Source organism: Notechis scutatus, chromosome 3 (genome assembly GCF_049901735.1).
Source record: "Notechis scutatus isolate UNSWTSFEM ecotype Mainland chromosome 3, rNotScu1.2, whole genome shotgun sequence".
In the NCBI taxonomy this organism is placed as follows: domain Eukaryota; kingdom Metazoa; phylum Chordata; class Lepidosauria; order Squamata; family Elapidae; genus Notechis; species Notechis scutatus.
Window position 1 is genome coordinate 892,546 of NC_142011.1, and position 26,143 is coordinate 918,688.

Here is a 26,143-nt window from a genome sequence, read left to right on the forward strand (position 1 = left end):
TGCAGGAAAAGCCGCGTCTTTATTCCTGAGAAGGCAAGCGCAAACAGGAATGCAGCTGGGGCGGTGGTGTCCGCTCCCAAGCACATGCTTCCACGCAGGGATGCTAAAGAGGGACTCATTCTTTGGGATCTTGCTCTTGCTGCTGCTGTTGCTGTTGCCCTGTAAGGAAAAAAGAGGAGTGGAAGGTGGGCAAGGGGCTCCTGGCTGAGCAGAGCAGAGGCGGCTTGGCCTCCTGCCTGGATCTCCTGCCTGGAGGGCCTGGTGGGCGTATTTGGGCAACCATCAATTCACAGGCTGCGTCCCAGAGACAGGCGAGACCACCGGCCTCCCAGAGTGGCCCCCCCTGCTTCTTCCTCCTCCCCAGGCTGGGCCTTTCCCCCTGGCTGCCCACTGGCCCTTCAGCGGGTGGGAAAGTGGAGACATGATTATTGCTGCCATGGCACAATCCATAAATCAATGTTTCACAAGTTCAAGGTTTGTTATGATAGTAACATTGTGGAAAAGCTCCCCTGGGCCAAACCCTCACGCAGCTTATTCTGGGTTTTGCTTATCCTGGAGTTTTCCCCACTCCACAACCCATGTTGCTCTCCTCCTCTTCGGAGCGTCACCAGCCAGGAAGATCCCCAGTACCAGTAGTGGCCCTGTAGCAGGACTTTGTTAGTATATTCGTGAACTGGAATAGAGCTTGGTAACAAGGTCAACCAATGAATAGGCATAGAAACTAAATCAGCCAATGAGGATTGTTTTGGAAACTGAAACTAGAAGTGGCCTAGGCTGAAGTGGCCTAGGCTGGAAACTGAAACTAGAAGTGGCCTAGGCATGGCTCTATGTTAAGCTCTGCAACTCTGCAGCTAAGTTGAGCTCTGAGTCGGTCTATTGAAGATGAAACTAACTTGCTTGCTTGCTGAAGACTGGAGCTCTGCTCTGAACTTGCTACATGTTTCCGTTTGAGTTTGCTCCCTGTTGGAGAAATCTACAACTGGTTTGTAAAATCTACTTATGTTCATAAAGATGTTAAATGAAGCATCGGCCATCTGTGTTTATTTTTCTGGTGCTGAATTATCACTGCAAAACTCCCAATAGACTTCCTCCTTTCTACCTAGGTGTCTCACCTGACTTCTTTCTACATGCCATACTTTCATGTGTGTGATACGAGTTAAAAAAAGGGAAAGGGGTTTCAATCGTATAGTCACAGCCATTCTCTTGACAATTATTTCACAAGACTCATTTTGCAGAGGACCCGAGCAGAGAGACTTAGGATGTCTCCACCCTCACCACCATTTGGTTGTTGTGTCACATCAGCCCTTGTGCAGAATGGGGAAAGAGCTGAGTGCGAGCAGGAGAGTTTCTGCTTTTGTGGTCATCCAGGTAACCACAAGGACTGAGTTTCTACACAACGCAGAGAGGCCATTGGACAGTCAGTCCCCCAGTGAAGTTGGAAGGCCAATCTCAGGACTCTAAGGACAATGAGAATGGCTGCCTCCTGAACTGGAGGAAAATGCAGCTGACACACTAGGAGAAATGATTAACGCCCAGACTGGGGTTAGGGCTGCTTTTCACAGACGCAGCATGTTTGTGTATACACAAGGTCACGTTCATTCCTGGTCCTTACCGAATTCACCACAGACCATTTGGCACTCCAGTTTTGTGGAGAAGCGATTGCCGTTGCCATTACACCTTCCATAAACAAATGTTTCACATTTCTTGGTGTTCCAGTTATAGTAATATTGTTCTGAATATGCTAAACAACGACCTGGGTCTGCTGGCAGTTTGCAAACCTCTGTAGGGAGGGCATGAGAACAAGAGAAAAGGAAGCAGGGCATTGAGACAGACAGAGAAAGCATATTTTCCTTCCTTTAATGGGTTGTGTCCCTTTTCCCTGAAAGCCTTAGATCGGGGGTGTCAAACTGTTGGTTGATGGGCCGGATGCCTCACTCAGAGCCACGCCCACCCCAGCTCCACAAAGGGGAAAAACGTCATGATATGTCATGTGACCACAATGTGATAAGGTGAGTTTGACACCCGTGCCTTAGATGGACCCAAAGACCTAAGATTTGATCTTGTGTGGGACTGAATGGGTCATATGGAAAAGGGCCCCCAGAATGAGAGCCAGAAAGGCTGGCATCTGTAGTGGTCTGTGGGAATGGCCTTGGGGGACAGAAGGAAAAGCTGCCGATGAAACAATGGTTGGATAAGAGGCAGATGAGTCCACAGACAGAAAGGGGGCCTGGAGAATGTCTCCAAAGGGACCTTGGATGATGTTTCTTGTTGGGCTGACTCAGAGGGGAGGGAAGTGTTGGCTTTCCAGCCTGACCACAGCAGGGACCTCAATGCAACACTCATCCTCTGTACCTTTGCTGATTTCCCCACAGGCCTTTTCACACAGCTCCCTGGTCTGAAAGTTCTTGTGATTGTCCCCACAGCCCATGAACAAGACACACTTCTTCTTGTCTCCATCATAGTGGTAGCGCTGCAACTTCTTTTTGCAGCTGTCCTGTTGCAGAGGTAACTGGCACTGGTCACTGCGGACTGCAAGAGAGTGAAAAAAGGGAGTTTGTGTGGGCTCTGGCTCAGGGGCTCTGTCAGAATATTCACGAACTGGCAGAGACATGGGTCACAACATCAGCCAATGGGAGCTGAATTGGGGGCTGAGAGAGGAAGGAATCTGGGCGTGGCTTAGCTCTGTGCTCTCAGCTCTAAAGTGAAACCACTCTTGTTCTGAACTCTGAAGCTGCCGGTTGTGTTTTTGCTTGTAACCTTTTCCACGCTGGAGGAATCTACTATTGGTATTGTAAAATTTACTTCAAATGTTATTATGTATATAAAGAAGTTAATGAATCCTGCTGAATCAATCATCTGTGTGTGTTTTCTGGATTTGAATTTCTGCTGCAAACTCTCCCTGCTGCCTGGTGCTCAGGTGGAGGACAGAGTGGGAAGGAAACAGGTGGGAGAAAGAGGCTTGGACACACCTGAAGGCAGGCAACCTTTGCCGCAGCCGGTGTAGCAACACTTCTCAGTCAGGTTGCAGTCACGGTCATCACTGCAGGTGCTGTTGCAGGGAACCAAGGTCGGCAGTTTGACCCTCCTGGGACACACGCCGGGGTGTTCTAGAATGAGAGGGAGTGTCAGATCCCAAGAACTAATCAAGACACATACAGTTACTTTGGCGCAGTTTTCTTTGGTGTTCCTTACCTCAGACGGAATCTTGCCAGACTAAAGCAACCACTTGCATATTATAGATCATAGCAATAGCACTTAGACTTCTATACCACTTCACAGTACTTTTACAGCCCTCTCTGAGTTTGATAAAGTCAACCTCTTGCCCCCAACAATCTGGGTCCTCATTTTACCCCCCTCAGAAAGATGGAAGGCTGAGTCAACCTTGAGCCTGGTGAGATTAGATCTGCCAAACTGTAGGCAGCCGGAAGTCAGCAGAAGTAGCCTGCAGTACTGCACTCTAACCACTGCAACACTGCGGCTCATAATACTATGTGAATCTCTAGGAAGGAGTTATATTAAACTTCTTGACCAAATTATCTAGATTTTCCTTCCTCTTTTGCTCTCTCTAATACAGCCCCTCCCTTCTGGGAATTCAGACTACATTCACCCACAGGCAGGGTTCAGATGGCAGAGGTGTCTCTCTGATGCAGCCTTGCCCTTTCTCTGCTGCTGTCAGTCCAGGCCAGACCCCCCCTCCCTCCCACAGTCCAGTGCAGGGCTCGGTCCTGGAATAGGCCAGAGAATGCCATACCAGGACAGGAAAAGGCCAAGCAACGCATCCCTTGGTTAATGCTAAACTTGTGCAAGAACCTTTTTGGCTTCACATTTGATGCACACCCTTTAGGACAGATACAGGTGTTGTGCATGTGGAGGAAATAGGTTTAATTTAATTTAGGAATGAGCTGAAAAGTATGGTGTGGATAGACCATACCATACAGACAGGATGTCATTGTGGGATTGGGCATCCTGCCATCTGTCATTGGTGTGTGTGTGTGTGTGGTGGTTGTGTTGGGGTGGGTAGAGATAGACACAGAGTGAGAGACAAAGAAAAAGACAGACAGGAAGAAGGACAGGAAAGAAGGAAGGAAGGAAGAGTGGGAGAGAGGGATGAGGAAAGAAAGAAAGAAGGGGGAGGGAGGGAAGGAAAGGGGCTGAGATAGGAGAAATGGTGAAGGAGGGAAAGGATATTGTCACTCACAATACTATAAAAGCTACAGTCTGCTGGTCTGTCGTAGACTGCAATGCATGAGACTTCAAAGAGAGAACTGAGAGGGACAGACGGACAAGTCCACTGCTCAGCAGAGGAGGGAGGGAAGGACGGAGTGAACCAGCAGAAAAAAAAGAAAGAAAGAGAGAAAGAGAGAGAGAGAGAAAGAAAGGAAAGGAAGGAAGGAAGGAAGGAAGGAAGGAAGGAAGGAGTAGCACCTTCCACAGCATCCACGCATATCTTCCTGCCCGCAAAATTGCAGCACTTCTTCCAAGGAAGGTTAACAATGTTGTGGTTACAGTCCCTGTCTTTGGTGCAGTTCTGGAAGCAAACGTCCGCTCTGCTGGGTGGGAGGAGCAGCACCGGGCAGTATCCTGGGCGATCTAGGGAGAAATGGGGGACACAGAATGAAGAGAGCATTCGGAGTGGGACTCAAACCTTAAGGACACAGTTCCCCAACTTTTTCAGCTTTGCGGACCTGCGGAGTGTGTGGATGTGTGTGGATGGTTTTACGTGTGCAACGGGCAAGCCCGCATGCACTCGCCCACCACCTCTGCGGCCTGGTTCTGAAAGGCTCAAGGCCGGCTAGTGGACCACAGCCTGGGGGTTGGGGACCCCTGCCCTAGTAGAAGAAGAGGCCCCATCCAAATGTTGCAGGACCTTCCTCAGTGTGACAGGAGGCATCCGTGGTGGCGAGGAAGAGGGAGATTTTGCAAACAAGCTGCACAGCAAAAGTCCTCCAACCTCATTCACACCCCTCAAAGAGTTGGAGGTCTTTTGCCATGTCCGGTGCAGCCGGGCAACCCTGAAGGGTCTTCTCTAGTCAGGCCACACCAGGTGGCAGGGGAACCCTTCCCAGCACTCCCCGGCCCACTAAATGCTCCACTGTGTAGAGAAGCCTTGAGTCCTCTACTCCTCTGCTCGCAATAGAATACCTGATGCCACCAGGCTTGAAATGTTGGACCTAGACAACTTAGCACTACGCCACCTACAGTCTGACCTAAGCTTAGTACACAAAATTGTCTGCTACAATGTCCTACCTGTCAATGACTACTTCAACTTCAACCACAATAACACAAGGGCAAACTGTAGATAGAAACTCAAGGTAAACCGCTCCAAACGCGATTGCAGAAAATACGACTTCAGCAACAGAGGGGTCAACACCTGGAACTCACTACCTGACTCTTGTCACAGCCTCAACCCCTCACAGCTTCAACCTCAAACTGTCTACCGTGGACCTCACCCCATTCCTAAGAGGCCTGTAAGGGAGCGTGCATAAGCGCACCAGTGTGCCTATCGTCCTACTGTTCCCATTTATTCGTAATCAATTATTGTGTATATACTTACACCTGTTTATACTTATATGTTTATATGTTATGTTCATACTTTTGCTTGTTTTCTCATAGATGTTTGACAAAATAAATGAATAAATAAATAAAAAGATAAAATCTACCCAACGGAGGCTGTCTCAGTGCAGGTTGGCATCCAACAGCCCTCCTCTGGCAGCTTCCACCCGTGTGCCCTCCTTCTGCCCTCCCCCCCCTGCCGTCTCCCCTCCCAGTCCAGGAATACGGCTTACTTTCTTGTGGGATTTTACATTTCTTCCCACAGGGCGTGTCACAGCAGCGCTGGATGCTTGGGCAGCTGGCATCATCAGAGCAGAACCTGCCACAAGGAGCGTCCTCACTTTGAATGATGGCAGGGCACGTGCCCTGCTTGTTGACATCTGCAAGGGTTTTGGGGGGAGTGGGGTGGAGGGGGGGAGATGGGATTCTATCAGTAAAGTGGGAGCATTTCTGTTCTCTTTGAAAATTACCCATGAATTCAGCAGGGCCTTTGTAAGGCTCACTCAAACAGCTTTTTCTAGCTTTTTTTTTTTCAGGGAAAAAAAAGTAATATATTCTCATAGAAGCTAGGTAGAATTCTATCGCTAGATACAGAATCGAGTAAACAACTCAAGATGAGTTGGAAAAACAGAAGGAGATCCACTCTGCCCTTCCCTCCCTCCTCTGCTGAGCAGTGGACTTGTCCATCTGTCCCTCTCAATTCTCTTTGGAGTCTCCTGAATTGCAGTCTATGACTGATTGACAGACAGTAGCCTTTGTAGTGGGACTTCCGGTTTGCAAGCTTTCGGCGGCGGCAGGGATTTGCGACACCACGCGATCCCTGCTGCATTCGCCGCAAAGGTTCCCCCGATCCGTTTGGATCTGGGGGATATAGCTGCCCGTAGAGGCAGCTGAAGACAGGGGGATCCAGAAAGGGGTTTGGGGTGTCGCAGACCCCTCCCCAGCCGGCTAAACCCCTTTTCCCGAGGCAGAGGAACGGCGGTCAGCAATAGCCGCCACGAAGAAATCTGCAGCCGGACAAGCAGGTGCAGGAGGGAGAAAGTCGGAAGAATAGTGAAAGCTGCTTCTAACTGGGACAAGACAAGAGAAAGTGACCTGGAATCTTGAAGGCTGCTAAGTATGCATTGTCTCTAGTGAGAGTTACAAGCTGCGAATATTTTAAAAGGGAAAGTTTTTTCTTTGTTCCACTCTCCTTCCTAAAGTGACAGTGGAGGGAAAAATCCTTTTGGCTGTGAGTGGGAAGGGAGAGGGGAAAAATTGGAGCAAAATTTGAAAATAAGGAGAAGATTGCCTAGAATTTTAAAGAGTTACTAAACATCAATAAGACTTCCAAAAATATATTTGAAAGGGAACTTTGTGATTAAACTTTAACTCCAGAAAGAGAAAGTGAAGAAGAAGAAGGTATTTAAAAGAAACAGCCTGTTTGGATTGTTTGGTGAATTTGGAACTTTTTTTTTTTTTTTTTTTAAAACAAGTTTTATTAATTTTTAAAACACACAAATTATCATTATTCATTACATGTTTAAACCTTTTTCCTTGTAAATTTAACAAGTCAGATAAATTATGATTCTGTTTTAAACCATTTCCATATAATATACCAAAACCTCTTATTCAATTTCTCTTTACTTCTCTTTACTCTTATTCAATATCATTATTATTATTTCATCTGTTTCTTTCTGACTTAGTTACCATTATTCTCATTCTATATTTCTACAAGTTTTTACCAATTCTCTCCCCAAAAAGACATATACACACAACACACAAAACATAAAAAAATATCTTTTTGAAAGTAACTTGGACCCAGGTGTCTCTCTCTTCATGGACTTCAATTATATTCATGCTCATCTTACATATCATTACTTATTTTATTTACCATTCTAAGCCTTCTATATTAACTTCTCCACATATTTCACACTTCTTAATTCTACCTTAATTAATCATCTTAGTTTAAATCATTATATTTGTATCTTTTGTCCATTTTTATCATCCCTTTGTCTCATCCCTTATGAAAAAAAAAGAAAATCAGTTTCTCCTGAAATCATTAATCAGAGTATGATGCCTTTCTATCTCCCCTAAGTTAATCAAATTAATCTTTAAAATACTATCTAATACCCAATCAGATTTTGCTTGGTACATTCTATCTAACTAATACATCCAACACAATTAAGTGCATAATTAGAGAATAAATCCAAATATTAAAAAGAAATACTATAATAAAAATTTTATAATAACATCAATACCATAATTTTATTAAACTCTTTAATTAAAACAATATTCTAAACCTCTCCTATTATTAAGTTTTAAAACCAATCATTTTTAAACATTTTAACATTTTAATCTCTTATCAACTCTTAAACCATTGCAATACTACCATCTCATCTTATGTACCTTGCAAAATCTTTTTTTTTAAAAAAAATTATACTTTATCCATTATCCATAAAAAATTCCTTTTTTCCATTTAATTTCAAAACGTTGTAGCTTTTCTCCACCTTTTCCTTTCTTTCTTTTCCCAACAAACCTTTCTACCCCCTTCTTCTAGCCTCTGCCTTACCGGCTTCCCTTCTCTGTCGTATTTCTTTTCCCCTTTGTTTACAATCATCATATTGGTTTTGCACTTTATTTTTCCCTTTCTTAAATGTTTTTTAGATCTTAAGTCCTTAAATCCTTTAGTTTTCTTCTTTTCTCTTCTTTTCTTTTCTTTCTCTCTTCCTTTTTCTGGATCAAATTCTGAGATTCATTAAAGATGGCTCCTTCCTTTCTTTCTTGTTCCTCTGCTGTCTTCATCTGTTGTAATTTTTGTTGATAATTGGTAAGCGCCATTTCTAAGAAAAGGAAAGCTTCTTCCACACCATTTCTTAGTTCCTCAACAGAAAGAGCCATTATAAATCTTCTTTTCTTTTCTCCTTCTTTCTTCTTACAACAACCAGAATATTCAAAAGAAAATAAAAAAGATAGAACAGTCCCAAAGTTATCAATCAGTCCAAACCAAGGCAGAGTTCTCACTTTCTCCTTCTGGGGTGATATCAATCAAAGAGAAAGAAAGTCCATAATCTGTTTAAAGTCTTGTTACAATATATTCTAGTCTTCAAATCCTTAAGGCATCTGCTCCAACAAATCTTAGCATACAAATATTTTCTTTTTAATCCTCTCTCTCCCACTCATCGCTTAAAACCAATTTCCACCTAAAAATAGGTTTCTTAATATCCAGTTATTTATTCCGTAGGAAAAGAGGGAAAGCTATCCTTTCAGCACCTTCAAGCAGCCGCTTTTTTCCTCTTCTGGCAGGTATTATTCAGAAAGTCATACTTTTCAGGAATTTTATTAAATATGTCTTAGAGTCCTAGGAGCCAAGAAAAACTTTCTCCTCTCAATCACTTTCTCCACTTCCTCCTGCGCATTCTTACCCGGCTGCCAGCTTCTTTGTGGCGGCCATTACGGACCGCCGCTGCACCGTCCTGGGAAAAGGGGGTTCTGCCGGCCAGGAGGGGTCTGCAACACCCCCCAGTCCCTTCTCCGGATCCCCTACCTTCAGCTGCCCCTGCAGGGCAGCCTAGCTCCGCACCCGGCTGGGTCGGAGCCCCAAAAACGGCTAGCGCGGCAGGGATCGCGCAGCTTCGCAAATCCCTGCCGCTCGCGGCCGACAAACCGGAAGCCCCGTGAATTTGGAACTTTTGAGAATTATTTCTGATTAAAACATCTGGGTGGTTGTCTGGAAAAACTTTTCTCTACACAATGGCATCACTTGTGGTTGGATTGAAACTCGTATATCAAAAATATGAAAAAGAAAAACAAGAAGGAAAGATGGTCTTGGCACTATTTTTCAATTTTTATACTTATGTGAAGCAGAATGAACAACAGGATGAAGGGGACAAAGAAGAAGCCATCTTTGATGAACAAATGACTTTGGTTGGAGAAGGGAAAAAGAAAGAGAAAAGGAAAAGAGGACTCTAAGATCTGGAAAAACAACCCAAAAGAGAAGAATAAGGTGAAAAAGGGACATTATGTTAGGAAACAACAGAAAGGGGAAAACAGAATAAAAGGGAGGTGGAGAGACAAGGGGTTAAAGAGGACAAGGAGAAGAAGAAGCAAGGGAAAAAGGAAGGGATGAGAAGCCCTAATGGTGGGGAGCAAGATGTTAAGAAGCAAAAGTTTTTTAGAGATAATGGATAAACTTTATTGATAAAGGGATTCTAGAAAGGTACATAAGACTGTATTTTTATATTTGTATTTAGAAATAACCATAGAAAATTGGAAATAATATGTAATTTAAAATGTGATAAAATATTTAACATAAACTAGTGAAATTTTTGTTAAGAAAAAGGAGTACTGCAATGAAATATGATTTAAGATTGCGATCTGGGGGGGTAATAATTTTTGGAAAGCATAACTGTTCCCACAAAGGCATGATATTTAATTGAAATGGATAAAATGTTTAAGATATAAATGATTGTTAATATTAATGATCAGACTATGGTATATTAGCGAATTTTTTGTGAAATGAGAGATTTGAAGTAGAAGAAGGAGGAACATCGTAATGAAATAATGAGCTATAATATGTGATGTAGAGGGGGAATAACTATGGAAAATAGGGCTCCCATAAAAGTATGTGATTTAATTGAAAAGTAATGTGTTAAACGTTCAAGATATAAATGAATATCAATACTAATGAATAGATTTGTATCATTTTCTATAACATAGTATAATTTTAGAATGTACCAGACAGAATCCCAATGTAAGTTACGTGTTTTATATTAAGTATTATAAATATAGGGAGAGAGATAAAGGCATCATACTCCATATAGTGTACAGGAGAAGTTTTTCTTCTTTTTTAAAGAAGAAAAATAAATGGATGGCTGGAAATAGAACAGACAAAGAATAATAAATATTATGATCTGAATTGAGAGGAGATAAATAAAATAAAATTGAGAAAATTTAAAAGAGAGGAGAAGTTATATAGAAAATTGAAATGTTAATAAGATATGAAATGGTATATAAAAGGAATATGAATTTGAATTTGTGTCTGTACCAAGAGTTATAACCCGGGACTAAGCAACTTTCAGAAAAGAGATTTTTATGCTTTTATGTTTTGTGTTTTTGTGTATTTATGTATTGTATGTCTTGAAGAATTAATAAAACTTGTTTTTTTAAAAAAGACAGTAGCCTTTGTAGTATTGTGAGTGACGATACCCTGTTCCTCCTTTCCTTCATCATTTCTCCTTTTTCAGTCTCCTTCCTTCCTTCCTTCCTCCCTTCCTTCCTTCTCATTCTCTTCTCATTTCCTTCTCTTCTCTTCCACCTTTCTTCCTTTCTTTCTCCTTCCTTCCTTCCCTCCTCCTTCTCATTTCATTCCCTCCCTCTCTTCCAGCCTTCTTCCTTCCTTCTTTCCTTTCTTCTCATTCTCTTCTTATTTCCTTCTCATTTCCTTCCTTCCCTTCCTCCTTTCCTATTCCTTCACTCCCTCTCTCCCCTTCTTCCTTCCTTCCTTCTTCCATTCTCTTCTCATTTCCTCCCTCCCTCCCTTCCCATTCCATCCGTCCATCCGTCCCTCCATCTCCCTCCTTCCCTTCCTCCCTCCCTCCCTCCCTCCCTCCCTCAATCCCTTCGTTCCTTCTTTCCTTCTCTCTCTCTCCCCCCCCATTCCTTTTTCTTCTCCCATCATAGCCTGCTAGCAAAACCCATCTGGCCTACAGCTCATCATGTTCCTCCCTCAGACCGGACCACCCCTCCCCTCTGACTGGGCCTCACCTGGAAGGACACAGCGGTGCTCACATTCTTGCAGGGTCTTGAAATTGTTGGAGTTCCCACCGCAGCCTCCGTAGAACGAACGTTCGCATCTTCTCATCTGCTTGTTGTAGAACCAGCGAGGAATATATCCTCTGCAAAGGCCCTTTACTTCCGGCAGCTGGCAGATATCTGAGAAACAGAGCAGATGGCCGAGACTTAAAAGTTTGCGCCTGGGTGCCCCACCTCTCAAGGGGGCCCAGGAGGGCAGGAGACTTCAGCCATTGTGGAACGGACCCTGTCACCCGCCCTGTGGTGCCCTTTTGCCAGTTGGGGCCTTCATGCATCTCTGTCTTGGGGGGGACATGACCAGAGGTGGTGAATTAAGCCAGTTCAGACCGGTTCTGGAGAGCCGGTAGCGGAAATTTGGAGTAGTTTGGAGAACCAGCCAATGTCACCTCTGACTGGCCCCGCCAACCCCATCTCTTCTCTGCCTCCCATTGAGTCCCAGCTGATGGGCTGGGTCTCCTTTGGTTGCCCTGCACAGGAGAATGGAGCTGGAAAGCAGGTCAGTGGGGTGGGGAGGAAATGGGGATTTTGCAGTATATCCTTCCCCTGCCACGTCCACCAAGCCACGCCCACAGAACCAGTAGTAAAAAAAATTGAATCCCACCACTGGACCTGACTCTCAGAAGCCCAAGGGATGCCTGGCTGGCCACTAGCTGGCATCTAGCCTAGCTTGGCTGGGAAGCCGGAGAAGACCTCTGGTGGGGGAGACCCAGCTTGCTGAACAGGAGCCCCTGCAGTGTTTCTCCATCTTGTCAGCTTTAAGATATGTGGACTTCAGTTCCCCGAATTCCTCAGCCAGCCCTGTTGGCGGTTGAAGGCCACCCTGGAAGGTGAAATCCACACAGCTTAAAATGGTCTTTTATGTCCACTGAGAGCATTTGCACCAAGACAAATTCCCTGTGTGTCCAATCACACTTGGCCAATAAAGAATTCTATTCTGTTCTGTTCTGTTCTGTTCTGTTTGTTCTGTTCTGTTCCGTTCCGTTCCGTTCCGTTCCATTCCATTCCATTCCATTCTATTCTATTCTATTCTATTCTATTCTATTCTATTCTATTCTATTCTATTCTACTCTATTCTGTTTCTATTCTGTTGTGTTGTGTTCTATTCTATTCTATTCTATTTCTCTATTCTATTCTATTCTATTCTATTCTATTCTATTCTATTCTACTCTATTCTGTTTCTATTCTGTTGTGTTCTGTTCTATTCTATTCTATTCTATTCTATTCTATTCTATTCTATTCTATTCTATTCTATTCTATTCTATTCTATTCTATTCTATTCTATTCTATTCTATTCTATTCTATTCCCTTATTCTATTCTGTTCTGTTCTATTCTATTCTATTCTATTCTATTCTATTCTATTCTATTCTATTCTATTCTATTCTATTCTATTCTACTGTATTCTGTTTCTATTCTGTTGTGTTCTATTCTATTCTATTCTATTCTATTCTATTCTATTCTATTCTATTCTATTTTATTCCCTTATTCAATTCTGTTCTGTTCTGTTCTATTCTATTCTATTCTATTCTATTCTATTCTATTCTATTCTATTCTACTGTATTCTGTTTCTATTCTGTTGTGTTCTGTTCTATTCTATTCTATTCTATTCTATTCTATTCTATTCCCTTATTCTATTCTGTTCTATTCTATTCTATTCCCTTATTCTATTCTGTTCTGTTCTGTTCTATTCTATTCTATTCTATTCTATTCTGTTCTGTTCTGTTCTGTTCTATTTATTCTATTCTAATTATTATTCTATTCTATTCTATTCTATTTCTATTTCTATTCTATTCTATTCTATTCTATTCTATTCTATTCTATTCTATTCTATTCTACTCTACTCTACTCTATTCTGTTTCTATTCTGTTGTGTTCTGTTCTATTCTATTCTATTCTATTCTATTTCTATATTCTATTCTATTCTATTCTATTCTATTCTATTCTATTCTATTCTATTCTATTCTATTCTATTCTATTCTACTCTATTCTGTTTCTATTCTGTTGTGTTCTGTTCTATTCTATTCTATTCTATTCTATTCTACTCTATTCTATTCCCTTATTCTATTCTGTTCTGTTCTATTCTATTCTATTCTATTCTACTGTATTCTGTTTCTATTCTGTTGTGTTCTATTCTATTCTATTCTATTCTATTCTATTCTATTCTATTCTATTCCCTTATTCAATTCTGTTCTGTTCTGTTCTATTCTATTCTATTCTATTCTATTCTATTCTATTCTATTCTACTGTATTCTGTTTCTATTCTGTTCTGTTCTGTTCTATTCTATTCTATTCTATTCTATTCTATTCTAATCCCTTATTCTATTCTACTCTGTTCTGTTCTGTTCTATTCTATTCTATTCTGTTCTGTTCTGTTCTGTTCTATTTATTCTATTCTAATTATTATTCTATTCTATTCTATTCTATTTCTATTTCTATTCTGTTCTATTATTATTCTATTATTATTCTATTCTATTCTATTCTATTCTATTCTATTCTATTCTATTCTATTCTATTCTATTTCTATATTCTATTCTATTCTATTCTATTCTATTCTATTCTATTCTATTCTATTCTATTCTACTCTATTCTGTTTCTATTCTGTTGTGTTCTGTTCTATTCTATTCTATTCTATTCTATTCTATTCTATTCCCTTATTCTATTCTGTTCTGTTCTATTCTATTCTATTCTATTCTATTCTACTGTATTCTGTTTCTATTCTGTTGTGTTCTATTCTATTCTATTCTATTCTATTCTATTCTATTCTATTCTATTCTATTCTATTCTATTCTATTCTATTCCCTTATTCAATTCTGTTCTGTTCTGTTCTATTCTATTCTATTCTATTCTATTCTATTCTATTCTATTCTATTCTATTCTATTCTACTGTATTCTGTTTCTATTCTGTTGTGTTCTGTTCTATTCTATTCTATTCTATTCTATTCTATTCTATTCTATTCCCTTATTCTATTCTGTTGTGTTCTGTTCTGTTCTATTCTATTCTATTCTATTCTGTTCTGTTCTGTTCTGTTCTGTTCTGTTCTATTTATTCTATTCTAATTATTATTCTATTCTATTCTATTCTATTTCTATTTCTATTCTGTTCTATTATTATTCTATTATTATTCTATTCTATTCTATTCTATTCTATTCTATTCTATTCTATTCTACTGTATTCTGTTTCTATTCTGTTGTGTTCTGTTCTATTCTATTCTATTCTATTCTATTCTATTCTATTCTATTCTATTCTATTCCCTTATTCTATTCTGTTCTATTCTATTCTATTCTATTCCCTTATTCTGTTCTATTCTATTCTATTCTATTCTATTCTATTCTGTTCTGTTCTGTTCTGTTCTGTTCTATTTATTCTATTCTATTCTATTCCCTTATTCTATTCTATTCTATTCTATTCTATTCTATTCTATTCTGTTCTGTTCTGTTCTGTTCTATTTATTCTATTCTATTATTATTCTATTCTATTCTATTCTATTTCTATTTCTATTTCTATTTCTATTCTATTCTATTCTATTCTATTCTATTCTATTCTATTCTATTCTATTCTATTCTATTCTATTCTATTCTATTCTGTTCTATTTATTCTATTCTAATTATTATTCTATTCTATTCTATTCTATTCTATTCTATTCTATTTCTATTTCTATTTCTATTTCTATTTCTATTCTATTCTATTCTATTCTATTCTATTCTATTCTATTCTATTCTATTCTATTCTATTCTATTCTATTCTATTCCTATTTAGTCCAGTCTCTTCTTGAAAGTCTCAAGTGATGAAGCTCCCACAACCTCTGAAGGCAACTTCTGTTCCATGGGTTGATTGTTCTCCCTGTCAGAAAGTTCCTCCTTATTTCCAGGTTGAATCTCTCTTTGAACAGTTTCCATCCATTATTCCTTGTCTGGCCTTCAAAGGTGCTTTGGAGAATAGCTTGACCCCTTCCTCCTCCTCTCTGGGGCATCCCCACAAATATTGGAAGGCTGATCTCCCGTCTCCCCTGGTCTTTCTCTTCTTTCCAGCCAATCTTAACTCTGGGTGAGAAGCAAAACATTTCCTCCTCCACCTCCTCCTCCTCCTCCTCTCCTCCTCCTCTCCTCCCCTCCCTCCTCCTCCTCCTCCTCCCTCCTCCTCCTCCTCCTCCTCCTCCTCCTCCTCCTCCTCCTCCTCCTGGAAAAAACAATCCAGTTGCTTTTTGAAGAAAAAAGTACCTTTGAGACCTGGATGACTGGAAATCTCCGGAGACATTTTTCCAACTCTGTTCTTCAAAGAATTGGCTTTGGAGAGTTGTTAGGACCCCCGGTGTCCCCCTCCCCAGAAAGCAGAGCCCGCCTCTCTCCCCTGCTCGGGCTGCTCAAACATCCATGGATGTCAAGTTGCACTTTTGTGCAAATGTGGGTGTGGGTGTGGATGGGTCTCTCTCTCTCTCTCTCTCTCTCTCTCTCTCTCTCTTTGTGTGTGTGTGTTCCAGCATAACTCTGGAACACCTCAAGCAATTTCAACCAAAGCTTGTTACACAGATGACTTACTCTCTGGAACAAAATATTATGGAGGTAAGACACTCCTAACACCCCTTGGTGGGTGGGTGGGTGTATCTGTGTGTGTGTTTGTTCCAGCATGATTCTTGAACACCTCGGCCACTGAAATGGAAAGGAATGAAGTATATATATCTATAGTATCAAATCACAGTATTTTTGACAGTGATAGTGTGCATTTTGGATTCAAGTTCTGTTAAGACACAGCCTGTTGTGCCTTAAAATGGCTTTTACTGTACAGCACAGTGGAGTTGCCATGGTAACGGCTTCACAGTACTCCACAAGGGCCCCCCCTCTGATCTGACACGAGACATACTTCATTCCTTTTCCTGTCTAATACAGGACTGAGATAAATAAAAACCCAGGCAACGCCGGGTTATCAGCTAGTCACTTATAAGAACCGCTTTATAAACCTTTAGTAAGGCCACGCCTGGCATCCTGCGTCCGGTTCTGGACACCACATTACAAAAAAGATGTTGAGACTCTAAAAAGAGTGCAGAGAAGAGCAACCAACCTCCCTCTCCATCTCTGCGTGTTTCTTGAGCCTGTGGGCTCCACTTTCTTGCTTTGTCTCATAACGGAATACAACCACAACGGGTCCCAACACTTCTGTTGTTAAGTGAGACATTTCTTAAGTTGCTCCATTTTACGAGCTTCCTTGCCGCCATTGCTAGGTGAACCACTGCTGTTGTTAAGTGGGAGTTGCACACAGTGAGTCTGCCTTCCCCACTGACTTGGCTTGTCAGAAGGTCGCAAAGGGGAATGATGTGACCTTGGGGCACAGCAACGGTCATAAATATGAACCGGTTTCCACGTGTCTGAATTTTGATCACATGACCTGCTGCAAACGACGTCACTGTGAAAAATGGCCATAAGTCACTTTTTTCCATGCTGTTGTAACTTTGAGCAGTCACGAAATGAATTGTTACAAGCGATGGACTACCTGTAATAGGATAACAGGGTTGGAAGGGGCCTTAGATTTCTTCTAGTCCAACCCCCTGCTGAAGTAGGAACCTTATACTGTTCCAGACAAATGGCTGTCCGGTCTCTTCTTAAAAGCCTCCAGTGTTGGAGCATTCACACCTTCTGGAGGCAAACAGTCCCACTGGTTAATCGTTCTCCCTCTCAAGAAGTTTATCTTTAGTTCCAGGTTGCTTCTTTCCTTGACTGGTTTCCATCCGTTGTTTCTTGTCTTGCTCCTGATGCTTTGGAGAATAAGTTGACCCCATTTCTGTGTCCCTCCTTGCCTACCTTCCAGATACCCCACCAGAGATTCCATTATATATAGTCCAATATATATATAATGGAATCTCTGATGGGGCATCTGGAAGGTTAGGCAAGGAGGGACATAGAGATAGGGTCAACCTGGACCTTGGGCGCAAAAAAGGCCCAAGAGCTTCACAGTCTGCTTTTGCGGTGCATATTATCTCCGGATCTAGTGTTGAAGGAGCCCCTACGGGCCATGCAGCAGGACCCAAGACTGGAATAGCTGAGCCCCACAGACTGGTTTCTGTTTCCCAGCTGTGGAGCTGGTGGGCTCCTTTGGTCATCTGAACCTGGTGTGACCTGGGTTGATCCGTGGGGGATTCCTGCTGAGCTCTCTCCTGCCTGAATCCCGGGCTTCCCTCCAAGATGTGAAGGGTTAATACTGCTCTATGAAGCCTTGGTAAGGCCACACCTGGAATCCTGCATCCACTTTTGGTCACCACAGTATAAAAAAGATGTTGAGACTCTAAAAAAGGTGCAGAGAAGAGCAACAAAGATGGTTAGGGGGCTGGAGGCTAAAACATACGATGAACGGTTGCAGGGATTGGGTAGGTCTAGTCTGACATGATAGCCGTCTTCCAATATTTGAGAGAGGCTGCCCTAAAGAAGAGGGGGTCAAGGTATCCTCCAAAGCACCTGAAAGCTGGACAAGAAGCAATGGATGGAAACTAATCAAGGAGAGAAGCAACTTACAACTAAGGAGGAATTTCCTGACAGTGAGAACAATTAATCAGTGGAACAACTTGCCTCCAGAAGTTGTAAATGCTCCAACACTGGAAGATTTTAAGATGTCGGGTAACCATCTGTCTGACATGCCATAGGGCTTTCTGCCTGAGCAGGAGGTTGGACTTCACTAGAAGACCTCCAAGGTCCCTTCCAACTCTCTTATTCTAAGAGGAGAAATGGCCCAGGGGGCTGGTCTTGCAGTTGTCTCTGGACTGGGTCAGGGAAAGGTTGACAAAGGACTGCAACACCACAACCACAGGGATGCCCAAAGCCTGACTTGGGAACAAGGTGGTGAGGAGATGATGGGGAGAAGACAGTGGCCACCCAGGGGTGTGTGTGTGTGTGTGTGTACTGGCTGAAGACCGTTGGAGAAGCTGTTGGACAGCAAGAAACCTAGTGGTTGCCTTGTGGGGTCTTGCCAAGCTCTTCCTCACCTGTCTGATCCTGGTTCTGGTTCTGGTCCTGGTTCTGGTTGTGGTTCTGGTTGTGGTTGTGGTTGTGGTTGTGGTTCTGGTTCTGGTTCTGGCTCCGGTGGAGTCCTTCAGGGTATACACAGTTCAGGCCATGCTCCTCCAAGCAACACTTCTTCCCAGAGTCGCATTCGCGGTCATTGAGGCACCTGTGTTCCATGGGGGTGGGGCCCCGTGGAAGACGCTTCTTGGGGCAAACGCCAGCGACACCTGGAGGCCGGCAGGAGAGAGTATTTGTGGCTCAGAGTGGAACTGTGGGGCCCCTGGGCTTGGGGTTTTCTGCGCAGACGCGGATGATGTTACCTAGTATGGTAATGAAACATCTGCGGGAAAAGCACCCAGATGAGGACAGAGGTTCATCCTCTAAGCTCGTGGTTTGGTTCCTGAACATTTCGTTAGCAGGCTAGGTGACGTCTTCAACGGAGTTCAGGGGAGGTCAGTGTCAGCATTCAGTGGGTCTTGGGATGGGAGGGTCACGTCAGGTGAGGGTCAAATCCACCAAGCTCTGAGATCACCAAGGACCTCATGGTAGCCAGATGGGAGGGAATGAAGCAACCAGGCTAGGATTGGAGGGGGTGCAGCAAAGGGGAAGGGGTTGCACTCAGGTGCTCAGCCCGTCAGAAGCAGGGCCCCCTTGGATACCCATTCAGGGTTGCTTCTAAGGACTCTGCGTCTCCTTTCCCTCCCTCACCCATGGACTGAAATTAAAGAGGAAGGTGGATCTTGCACAGCCAAGGGGCAGCCTCCTCCTTCTCCTCATTCCCAGGTGAGTTCAGGGGTTTCCATAGCAACTGAGCCTGGGGTGAGGCTTGATGGGTCACAAGTCTACCCCACCAGAAGAGTAGCAGGAAGTATCCTGGGTGAGTTTTCTCTCCATTTGGCAGCCATTTCAACATTGGTCAAGTCTTTCCCCAAAGCAGCCATTTTCTTTGAATTCCCAATGCGTGATGGTACCCCCAAAGTTGGAGGACCCTCATTTTTGCAGGGTCACTGTGAGAGAACCACCTGTGGCCCTCCAGGGAAGAGGGGACAAGTGTCCTGCGGAGACTCTACCTGCCATAGCCACAACGCACTTCTTATGACCTTCCGTACTGCAGCATTTCTCATGCCATCCACACTGGTAGTCTCCTGCACAGAGCTTATTGTAGACGGGCTGGTCTTCAGGCCTGGGGCAGTAACGGTGGTGCACTGGAAGAGAAAAAGTGGGCATGGAGTGGTCCCCTCAGGCCAAGAAGGGTGTCCTGGCATCTCCATCAGGTGGGTCTCAACGGGGCCCTCAAGTTGCCTAGTGGGCACAACTGCGATCCCAGCCAATTGCCATGGGTAGAGGTGGCACCAGAATGGGTGCTACAATCCTATCTCTGGAGTCTTTAGAAGGGCACCGCAGCACCGGAAGAGTGGCACTCTGCCCTTTCCCAGGAAGGAGAGCCCTGGCAAGAGCAGAATCAGATCTTGGGACATGACTCCTCCTGGATTCTCCTCCTTCCACTTCCAAAACTGCCAACCCACCCCCCTCAACCCTCCATCCACCTTGCCCCAAATTGGGCAGGAGCTCACCCACCTCCTTTTGGAAGAATACATTTCGTCATTCTCCCAATCTGGCAGCATTTTTCATCCCCTGGGCAGGGGCCGCCCAGCTGGCAGTAGTAGTCCTGGGGAACAATTGTAATTGTAGGTGGGCACTGGCCATATGAGGGAGGACCTGAAGAGAAAGGAAAGCAATCTCAGTCAGCTTTGGGCAAACCAGAGCTCTTCTCCTCCCAAACCCCCTTCCTTCTAGCACTGATAATGTTCCCTAGTTGAGTTATGAAACATCTTCAAAAGTCCACCAAGCTCAGAGAGCATCAAGGACACCACAGTCCTCCTCCTCCTCCTCCTCCTCCTCCTCCTCCTCCTCCTCCTCCTCCTCCTCCTCCTCCTCCTCCTCCTCCTCCTCCCTCCTCCTCCTGCTGTCTCCACCAACCCAAAGAGAATGGTGATGATGTTACCTAGCCAGGTCATCTAGCGTCTGCAAGAAAATAACCCGAGGCTCAGAGAGCACCAAGGACACCACAGTCCTCCTCCTCCTCCTCCTCCTCCTCCTCCTCCTCCTCCTCCCTCCTCCTCCTCCTCCTCCTCCTCCTCCTCCTCCTCCTCCTCCTCCTCCTCCTCCTCCTCCTGCTGTCTCCACCAACCCAAAGAGAATGGTGATGATGTTACCTAGCCAGGTCATCTAGCGTCTGCAAGAAAATAACCCGAGGCTCAGAGAGCACCAAGGACACCACAGTCCTCCTCCTCCTCCTCCTCCTCCTCCTCCTCCTCCTCCTCCTCCTCCTCCTCCTCCTCCTCCTCCTCCTCCTCCTCCTCCTCCTCCTCCTCCTCCTCCTCCTCCTCCTCTTGTCTCCACCAACCCAAAGAGAATGGTGATGATGTTACCTAGCCAGGTCATCTAGCGTCTGCAAGAAAATAACCCGAGGCTCAGAGAGCACCAAGGACCCCTCAGGGGGAGAGGGAGTGAGAGGGTCAGAGACAGAGACACAGAGAGAAGTGGGCTGGCTTGCTCCTGCAGTGGAAACAGCTGTGGGAATAAAGGAAGATAAAGATCGCAAGCAAATTGACCGAAGCTCTTACCAGTTCCCCCCTGTTGCTTCCTCCCAGAGGTGTCATCTGTTGGTGGTTCTGGGTTCTGCTGCTCCACTTGTCCCTTTGCTTGGAGAATAATGCCATCTGGAAGGAGAGGACAAAACATGAGACCTTCATCCTCTGGAGTTTGTGCTCTACTGTTCCCAGGGTGGCCTGTTAAAAGCTGTTCCACCAACTGGACAAAACTGCCAATCCCCAAGGCCAAAGTTGGTCTTCCTCTTCCAAAAGATGGCTCTGATGAGGGAGGACTATTGGAAGAACCAGTGAGATATAGGAAAAGGTGTGTGTGTGTGTGTGTGTGTGTGTGTGTGTGTGTGTATCCATGCTGCCATTATTTTCATTCCCTCCACCAACAAGTATCTCACCTTGTCCCAGGCCCTTTGTTCTACAAGGGCCCCTCCAGCTGAGGAACCAAAGGAGCAGAACCAGGAGCCTCACAAAACCATAGAAATCATAGAATAGCAGAGTTGGAAGGGACCTCGGAGGTCATCTAGTCCAACCCCCTGCTCGATCAGGAGAGTCTATTCCAAATATTAGCCCCTACCTAGGATCCAACTCACAGCCTCCTGATTGTGAGGCGAGAGCTCCACATGGTCGGTCCCTCCCTGTCCTGCTTCTTGGGTTGATTTCCCACCCAGCAGAGCAAAGCAGCCCATCCCACTCTCTGCCCAGTCTCCCACAGCAGGGGTCCCCAACCACCAGTCCGCGGACCGGCCGGTCTGTGGAACAAGTCCTACCGGGCAGCTGGTTTGCTGGCGCCGCCATCTTTTTGATGAAAAGTGCTTCCGGTGAGCTTTTCCAGGTAGAAAGCTCACCGGAAGCACTTTTCATCAAAAAGATGGCGGCGCCCAGCTAATGCCGTACCGGGCCGCCCATAAAAAGGTTGGGGATACCGGGCCGTGGCATAAGAAAGGTTGGGGATCACTGTCCCACAGCACGAGGAGGGGAGGGCTGGGTTTCCAGGGAAGGAGCAGAGCTCACCAGATGGCCTGGCTTCCCTTCATTGTTCCCAGCAACTGGTTCTCCAAGGCCAAGGTGTAACTAGCAGCCTGTCTCCCCTAGCCATTAATACACACTAGGACTTTCTGTTTCTTCAGTCCACAATGTCTACGGAGATTCTCCATCATCCACATCATGGCTGTCCCAATGTTGCTTTTTCCAAAAGGCAAACTGGACATTCTTTTTTTCCTTGAAAACATTTCACTTCTCATCCAAGAAGCTTCTTCAGTTCACCTGAAGAAGCTTCTTGGATGAGAAGCAAAACATTTTTTCAAAGCAAAAAAAAAAATATATCCAAGAAAGTCCAGTTGCCTTTTGCAAAAAGCACTTTTGGGACTTCGCTCCATAACTCAATGGAGCTGGTGGCCAACTTCCCATTTGTGACCATGAATCCCACTGGTTCTTCCTGTCTGTTCCACATCTGAGAATAAGGGATGATCCCACCAGGTTTTGCAGTTAGAAGAAGAGGCGAGGAAGCCCCCCAAATATTATAGGTCTATCAAATGAATGGAAATTCCACCCCCCTGTCTCCTCCTGGGACCCAATGGATCAGTAGGTAGGACCTAATGGTGGAGATGCCGCTTTGTGTGGCCTTCTTAGGCTAAAGAGTTCTCTCTCTCACACGTTGTGGAGATGGATGTCAACACTGATGTGACGGAAGAGAATGGTAGATTGATGATTAGTAGCTATTGATCATGCAGGGCCAGGCTATCTAATGGGGGTGGAAGCAGGTTTCTTAACCCCAATCTGAGATACATTCAGAAGGTTCCCTGGGGCTCAAGAACTGGACTGGATGGTCTGATCCAACAAGGACCTTAGTTCTGTTGGGCTGTCAAGCGTCCAAACCAGGGGTCGCCAACCTTTTCGACCTCAGGGACCACCAAACTCATACTTTTAAATCCTGAGGACCACTAATACAATTTTTTTAAAACAAGATAACATATTTAATATAAAATTTTTATTTTTTATATTAAATATCAATTTTATATATCTATATCTATATCTATTCTATTCTGATGAAATATGGAATAGAAAGATTACTATCATTTTACTATTCTGTCTTTTGATTCACTTGCTGAATATAAAGACAGGTAGAATAACTCTACAAATTCTTCCATACAAAGTTTATTTTATTGGATTATATTAGGTATCCTCAAGGTGACTCACAGTTATGTCGAGATGCATCTAATGTCCAATTCTTTGCATAGTTGAAATCGTAGTGTAAAATGATAGTAATCTTTCTATTCCATATTTCATCCCATAGTAGTAGAGGCAGGGGGTAGCTGCAACCACGAGGCTATGTGTTCAGGCAAGGGTGAAGAAACCTCCCCCAACCCAACAAGGGTTAATTCAGTGACCAATCAGGGTTACAGATGTGACCACATGACATGGATTACATTTTCCAGGATACCTTAACTACATTTACCATGATGCATTCCCTTAAGGGGACAGCTCACAATTCCTAACTAATTATCCCAAATCCCATTAACTCTAAACTGTCTGGACAGCAGTATCTCTATCTCTATCTCTATCTCTATCTCTATCTCTATCTCTATCTCTATAGATAGATAGATAGATAGATAGATAGATAGATAGATAGATAGATAGATAGATAGATATTTTTCTAGATTTTCACGGCTACAGGTATGCAGGTCTTGGCGTGTTCAGGTCTTTTCCCGTGTAAGATTGAGAGTATCTTGGCGACATTTTGATGAGGTCTCACTCTCCATCTTCAGGCTGGTGCTTTCGGCTTCGTGCTTGTGCGAACTTATTTTGTGCTTATTTTGCTCTCACAAGCATGAAGCCGAAAGCACCAGCCTGAAGATGGAGAGTGAGACCTCATCAAAATGTCACCAAGATACTCTCAATCTTACACAGCAAAAGATCTGAACACGCCAAGACCTGCATATAGATAGATATAGCTATAGCTAGCTATAGCTATAGATATATGTATATGTATATGTATAGATATAGATATAATATAAAAATGCTTATTTAATTATAACCAAATCGTAAATGGGCTCCTAATAACCAGGCAACACCCCACCAGCCTCCACACAAGAAGAGGACCCCCTGAGGCTAAGCTCCATGTTTCTCCCTCCGCTTCCAAGCAGAGAAGGGCCCCTCCCTGTGTGGAGGCCGGGGGGTGGGAGTCGAGCCCAGAAAAGCTCAAGCTCTTGCCTGCACAAACAGGCTGGTTATTAGGAGCCCGTCTTCCTCTGCGCTCTTTTGGTGTATGCATTTGGTTTCCCACCCTCCCCCTTCTGCTCCATGCCAAAGGAAAGCCAGCCGGGCTTCTCCTTCCCTCCCCCTGCTCCCTCTCCCCCACTCAACCCTACTTCGGGACAGAGGAGGGACACACTGGAAACGTGGGTTGGCATTTCCAACACGCATTTCTCCAGCGCTCGCCCATAATTCTTCATGTTCCTCCAGGCCTGGCTTGCTGAGGGGGGAGAGCAGCCCTGACCCTTTGGCCTTCGGAAGTCACCCCTTTCCTAAGGGGCCTGTAGGGGGCGGGCATAAGCGCACCAATGTTCCTACCGTCCCTGTCCCATTGTTTCTTTTATTTTTCTTATATGTACCCACTTCATGTATTCATAACTATGTATATGCAAGTAGCGCAGCATTCCTGCACCTTCCGGCCATCTCCATAGCCGCTTCAGCCTGCCTGTGCTGCCAGCCCCCTCTTGCTGCAACAGCACCATCACCTCGTCCTGCCCGGCCAGGGCTGAGCTGCTTTTTGCAGGTTTGCGCTCGGCCGAAGGGTGGGAGCCAGCGGGTGGGCGGGCCATAAGCCAGGGCGCAGCCTGGATTAATTGCTTTGGGGGGACATTTCTCTGCGGCCCACCACAATTTTCTCATGGACCACCAGTGGGCCGTGGCCTACCGGTTGGCGACCCCTGGTCTAAACTCTTACTTGTCAGAGGAACCAAGGTCCTCTGGAAGCCTCCGTCTGTAGGGTCTCCTGCTCGACTAGAAGACCTCCAAGGTCCCTTCCAGCATTCTGTATTCTGTGGGAGGAGGAAGTTCTTCCACAAATGTGGAGCAAGCGTTGGTCACCTGGGCTGCTTCTGCCCAAAAGAGACCTTCTGGGCTGCTTAAGGAGCTATATTAATAATAATAATTAGTTAGAGTAGTAGAGTTGGAAGGGACCTTAGAGGTCTTCTAGTCCAACCCCCTGCTTAGGCAGGAGACCCTGTACCATCACAGACAAATGGTTACCCAACCTCTTCTTAAAAACCTCCACAACTTCTGGAGGCAAGCTCTCCCACACTGATTAATTGTTCTAATTGTTAGGAAATTCCTCCTTAGTTCCAAGTTGCTTCTCTCCTTGATTAGTTTCCACCCATTGCTTCTTGTCCTGCCTTCTGGGGCTTTGGAAAATAGCTTGACTCCTTTTTTCTTTGGGGCAGCCCCTCAAATACTGGGACACTGCTATCCTGTCCCCCCCCCCCAAGTCCTTCTCTTCCCTAGACTAGCTAGACCCAGTTCCTTCAGCCGTTCCTTGTATGTTTTAGCCTCCAGTCCCCTAATCACCTTGGTTGCTCTTCTCTGCAACTCTTCCCAGAATGGATCATTGAATTCCCAGGTTACTGGGATGGAGGTTTAAGGGAATGGGGGTGTTGCCTTGTGCCTCTCCAATACTACTCCCTCAGTGAAGAAAAGAATCTGCACTCACCAGTATCCCATTCAGTTGCCGTAGCAAAAGAAACCGCCAGGAGCAGGAAGCAGACCAGTGGGGCCTTCATGGTTGAAGTTCTACTGGTCCAGCCTATGTGACAGAGCTGGCAATATATCCGCCCCTCAGCCTCCGAGGCCAAAGCCAGATCTGCTGAGTCTGCTTTTCTTCGCCCTGCTGGTGCCAAGTCCCAGGATTCCTTGTTGTGTCCACAGGCTTATCTTATATTCCCCAAAGATTGTGGGGCATGTCAGGTTGACCCCTGGAGGAAGACCACGTAGGGGAGTATTCCTGCCACGTAGATCTCCCCACTTCATTCTTGGCAGCAGGCAGCTCTGCCCACTCCGGAGAGCCAATATTTTGCAAGGCCATGAATTGTGGCTGCCTTCCATGCAAATGTGCTGATGGGGAGACAACCGGGGAGGCTTGTAAGGCAGCAGGGAAGCCACAGACTGCCCGGAGTGCTGTGACCAGCTCCAAATCCTTGGTGGGGGGG

General features: G+C 44.6%; 1 protein-coding gene across 1 annotated transcript; it reads right to left on the bottom strand.

The window, feature by feature from the left end:
• LOC113427913 (papilin-like) lies at positions 1 to 25,794 on the bottom strand. Its single transcript, XM_087959095.1, has 12 exons — positions 25,648 to 25,794; positions 20,958 to 21,053; positions 19,909 to 20,049; positions 19,401 to 19,535; positions 18,312 to 18,557; positions 11,299 to 11,466; positions 5,787 to 5,933; positions 4,426 to 4,590; positions 2,970 to 3,107; positions 2,353 to 2,529; positions 1,613 to 1,780; positions 1 to 159 (listed from the first exon to the last, which is right to left on the bottom strand). Exons 1-12 carry the CDS (start codon positions 25,715 to 25,717, stop codon positions 116 to 118), a joined length of 1,695 nt encoding a protein of 564 aa, XP_087815221.1. The 5' UTR covers positions 25,718 to 25,794; the 3' UTR covers positions 1 to 115.
• Between the last annotated feature and the right edge of the window lie 349 nt (positions 25,795 to 26,143).

Coding starts and splice junctions, on each gene's coding strand:
- LOC113427913 (XM_087959095.1), bottom strand. CDS start 25,717: ATGAAGGCCCCACTGGTCTGCTTCCTGCTCCTGGCGGTTTCTTTTGCT. Junction 19,536..19,908: donor ATGTATTCTTCCAAAAGGAG/GTGGGTGAGCTC, acceptor TTTCTCTTCCAG/TGCACCACCGTTACTGCCCC. Junction 11,467..18,311: donor CCAGAACCAGGATCAGACAG/GTGAGGAAGAGC, acceptor TCTGTTTCTCAG/ATATCTGCCAGCTGCCGGAA.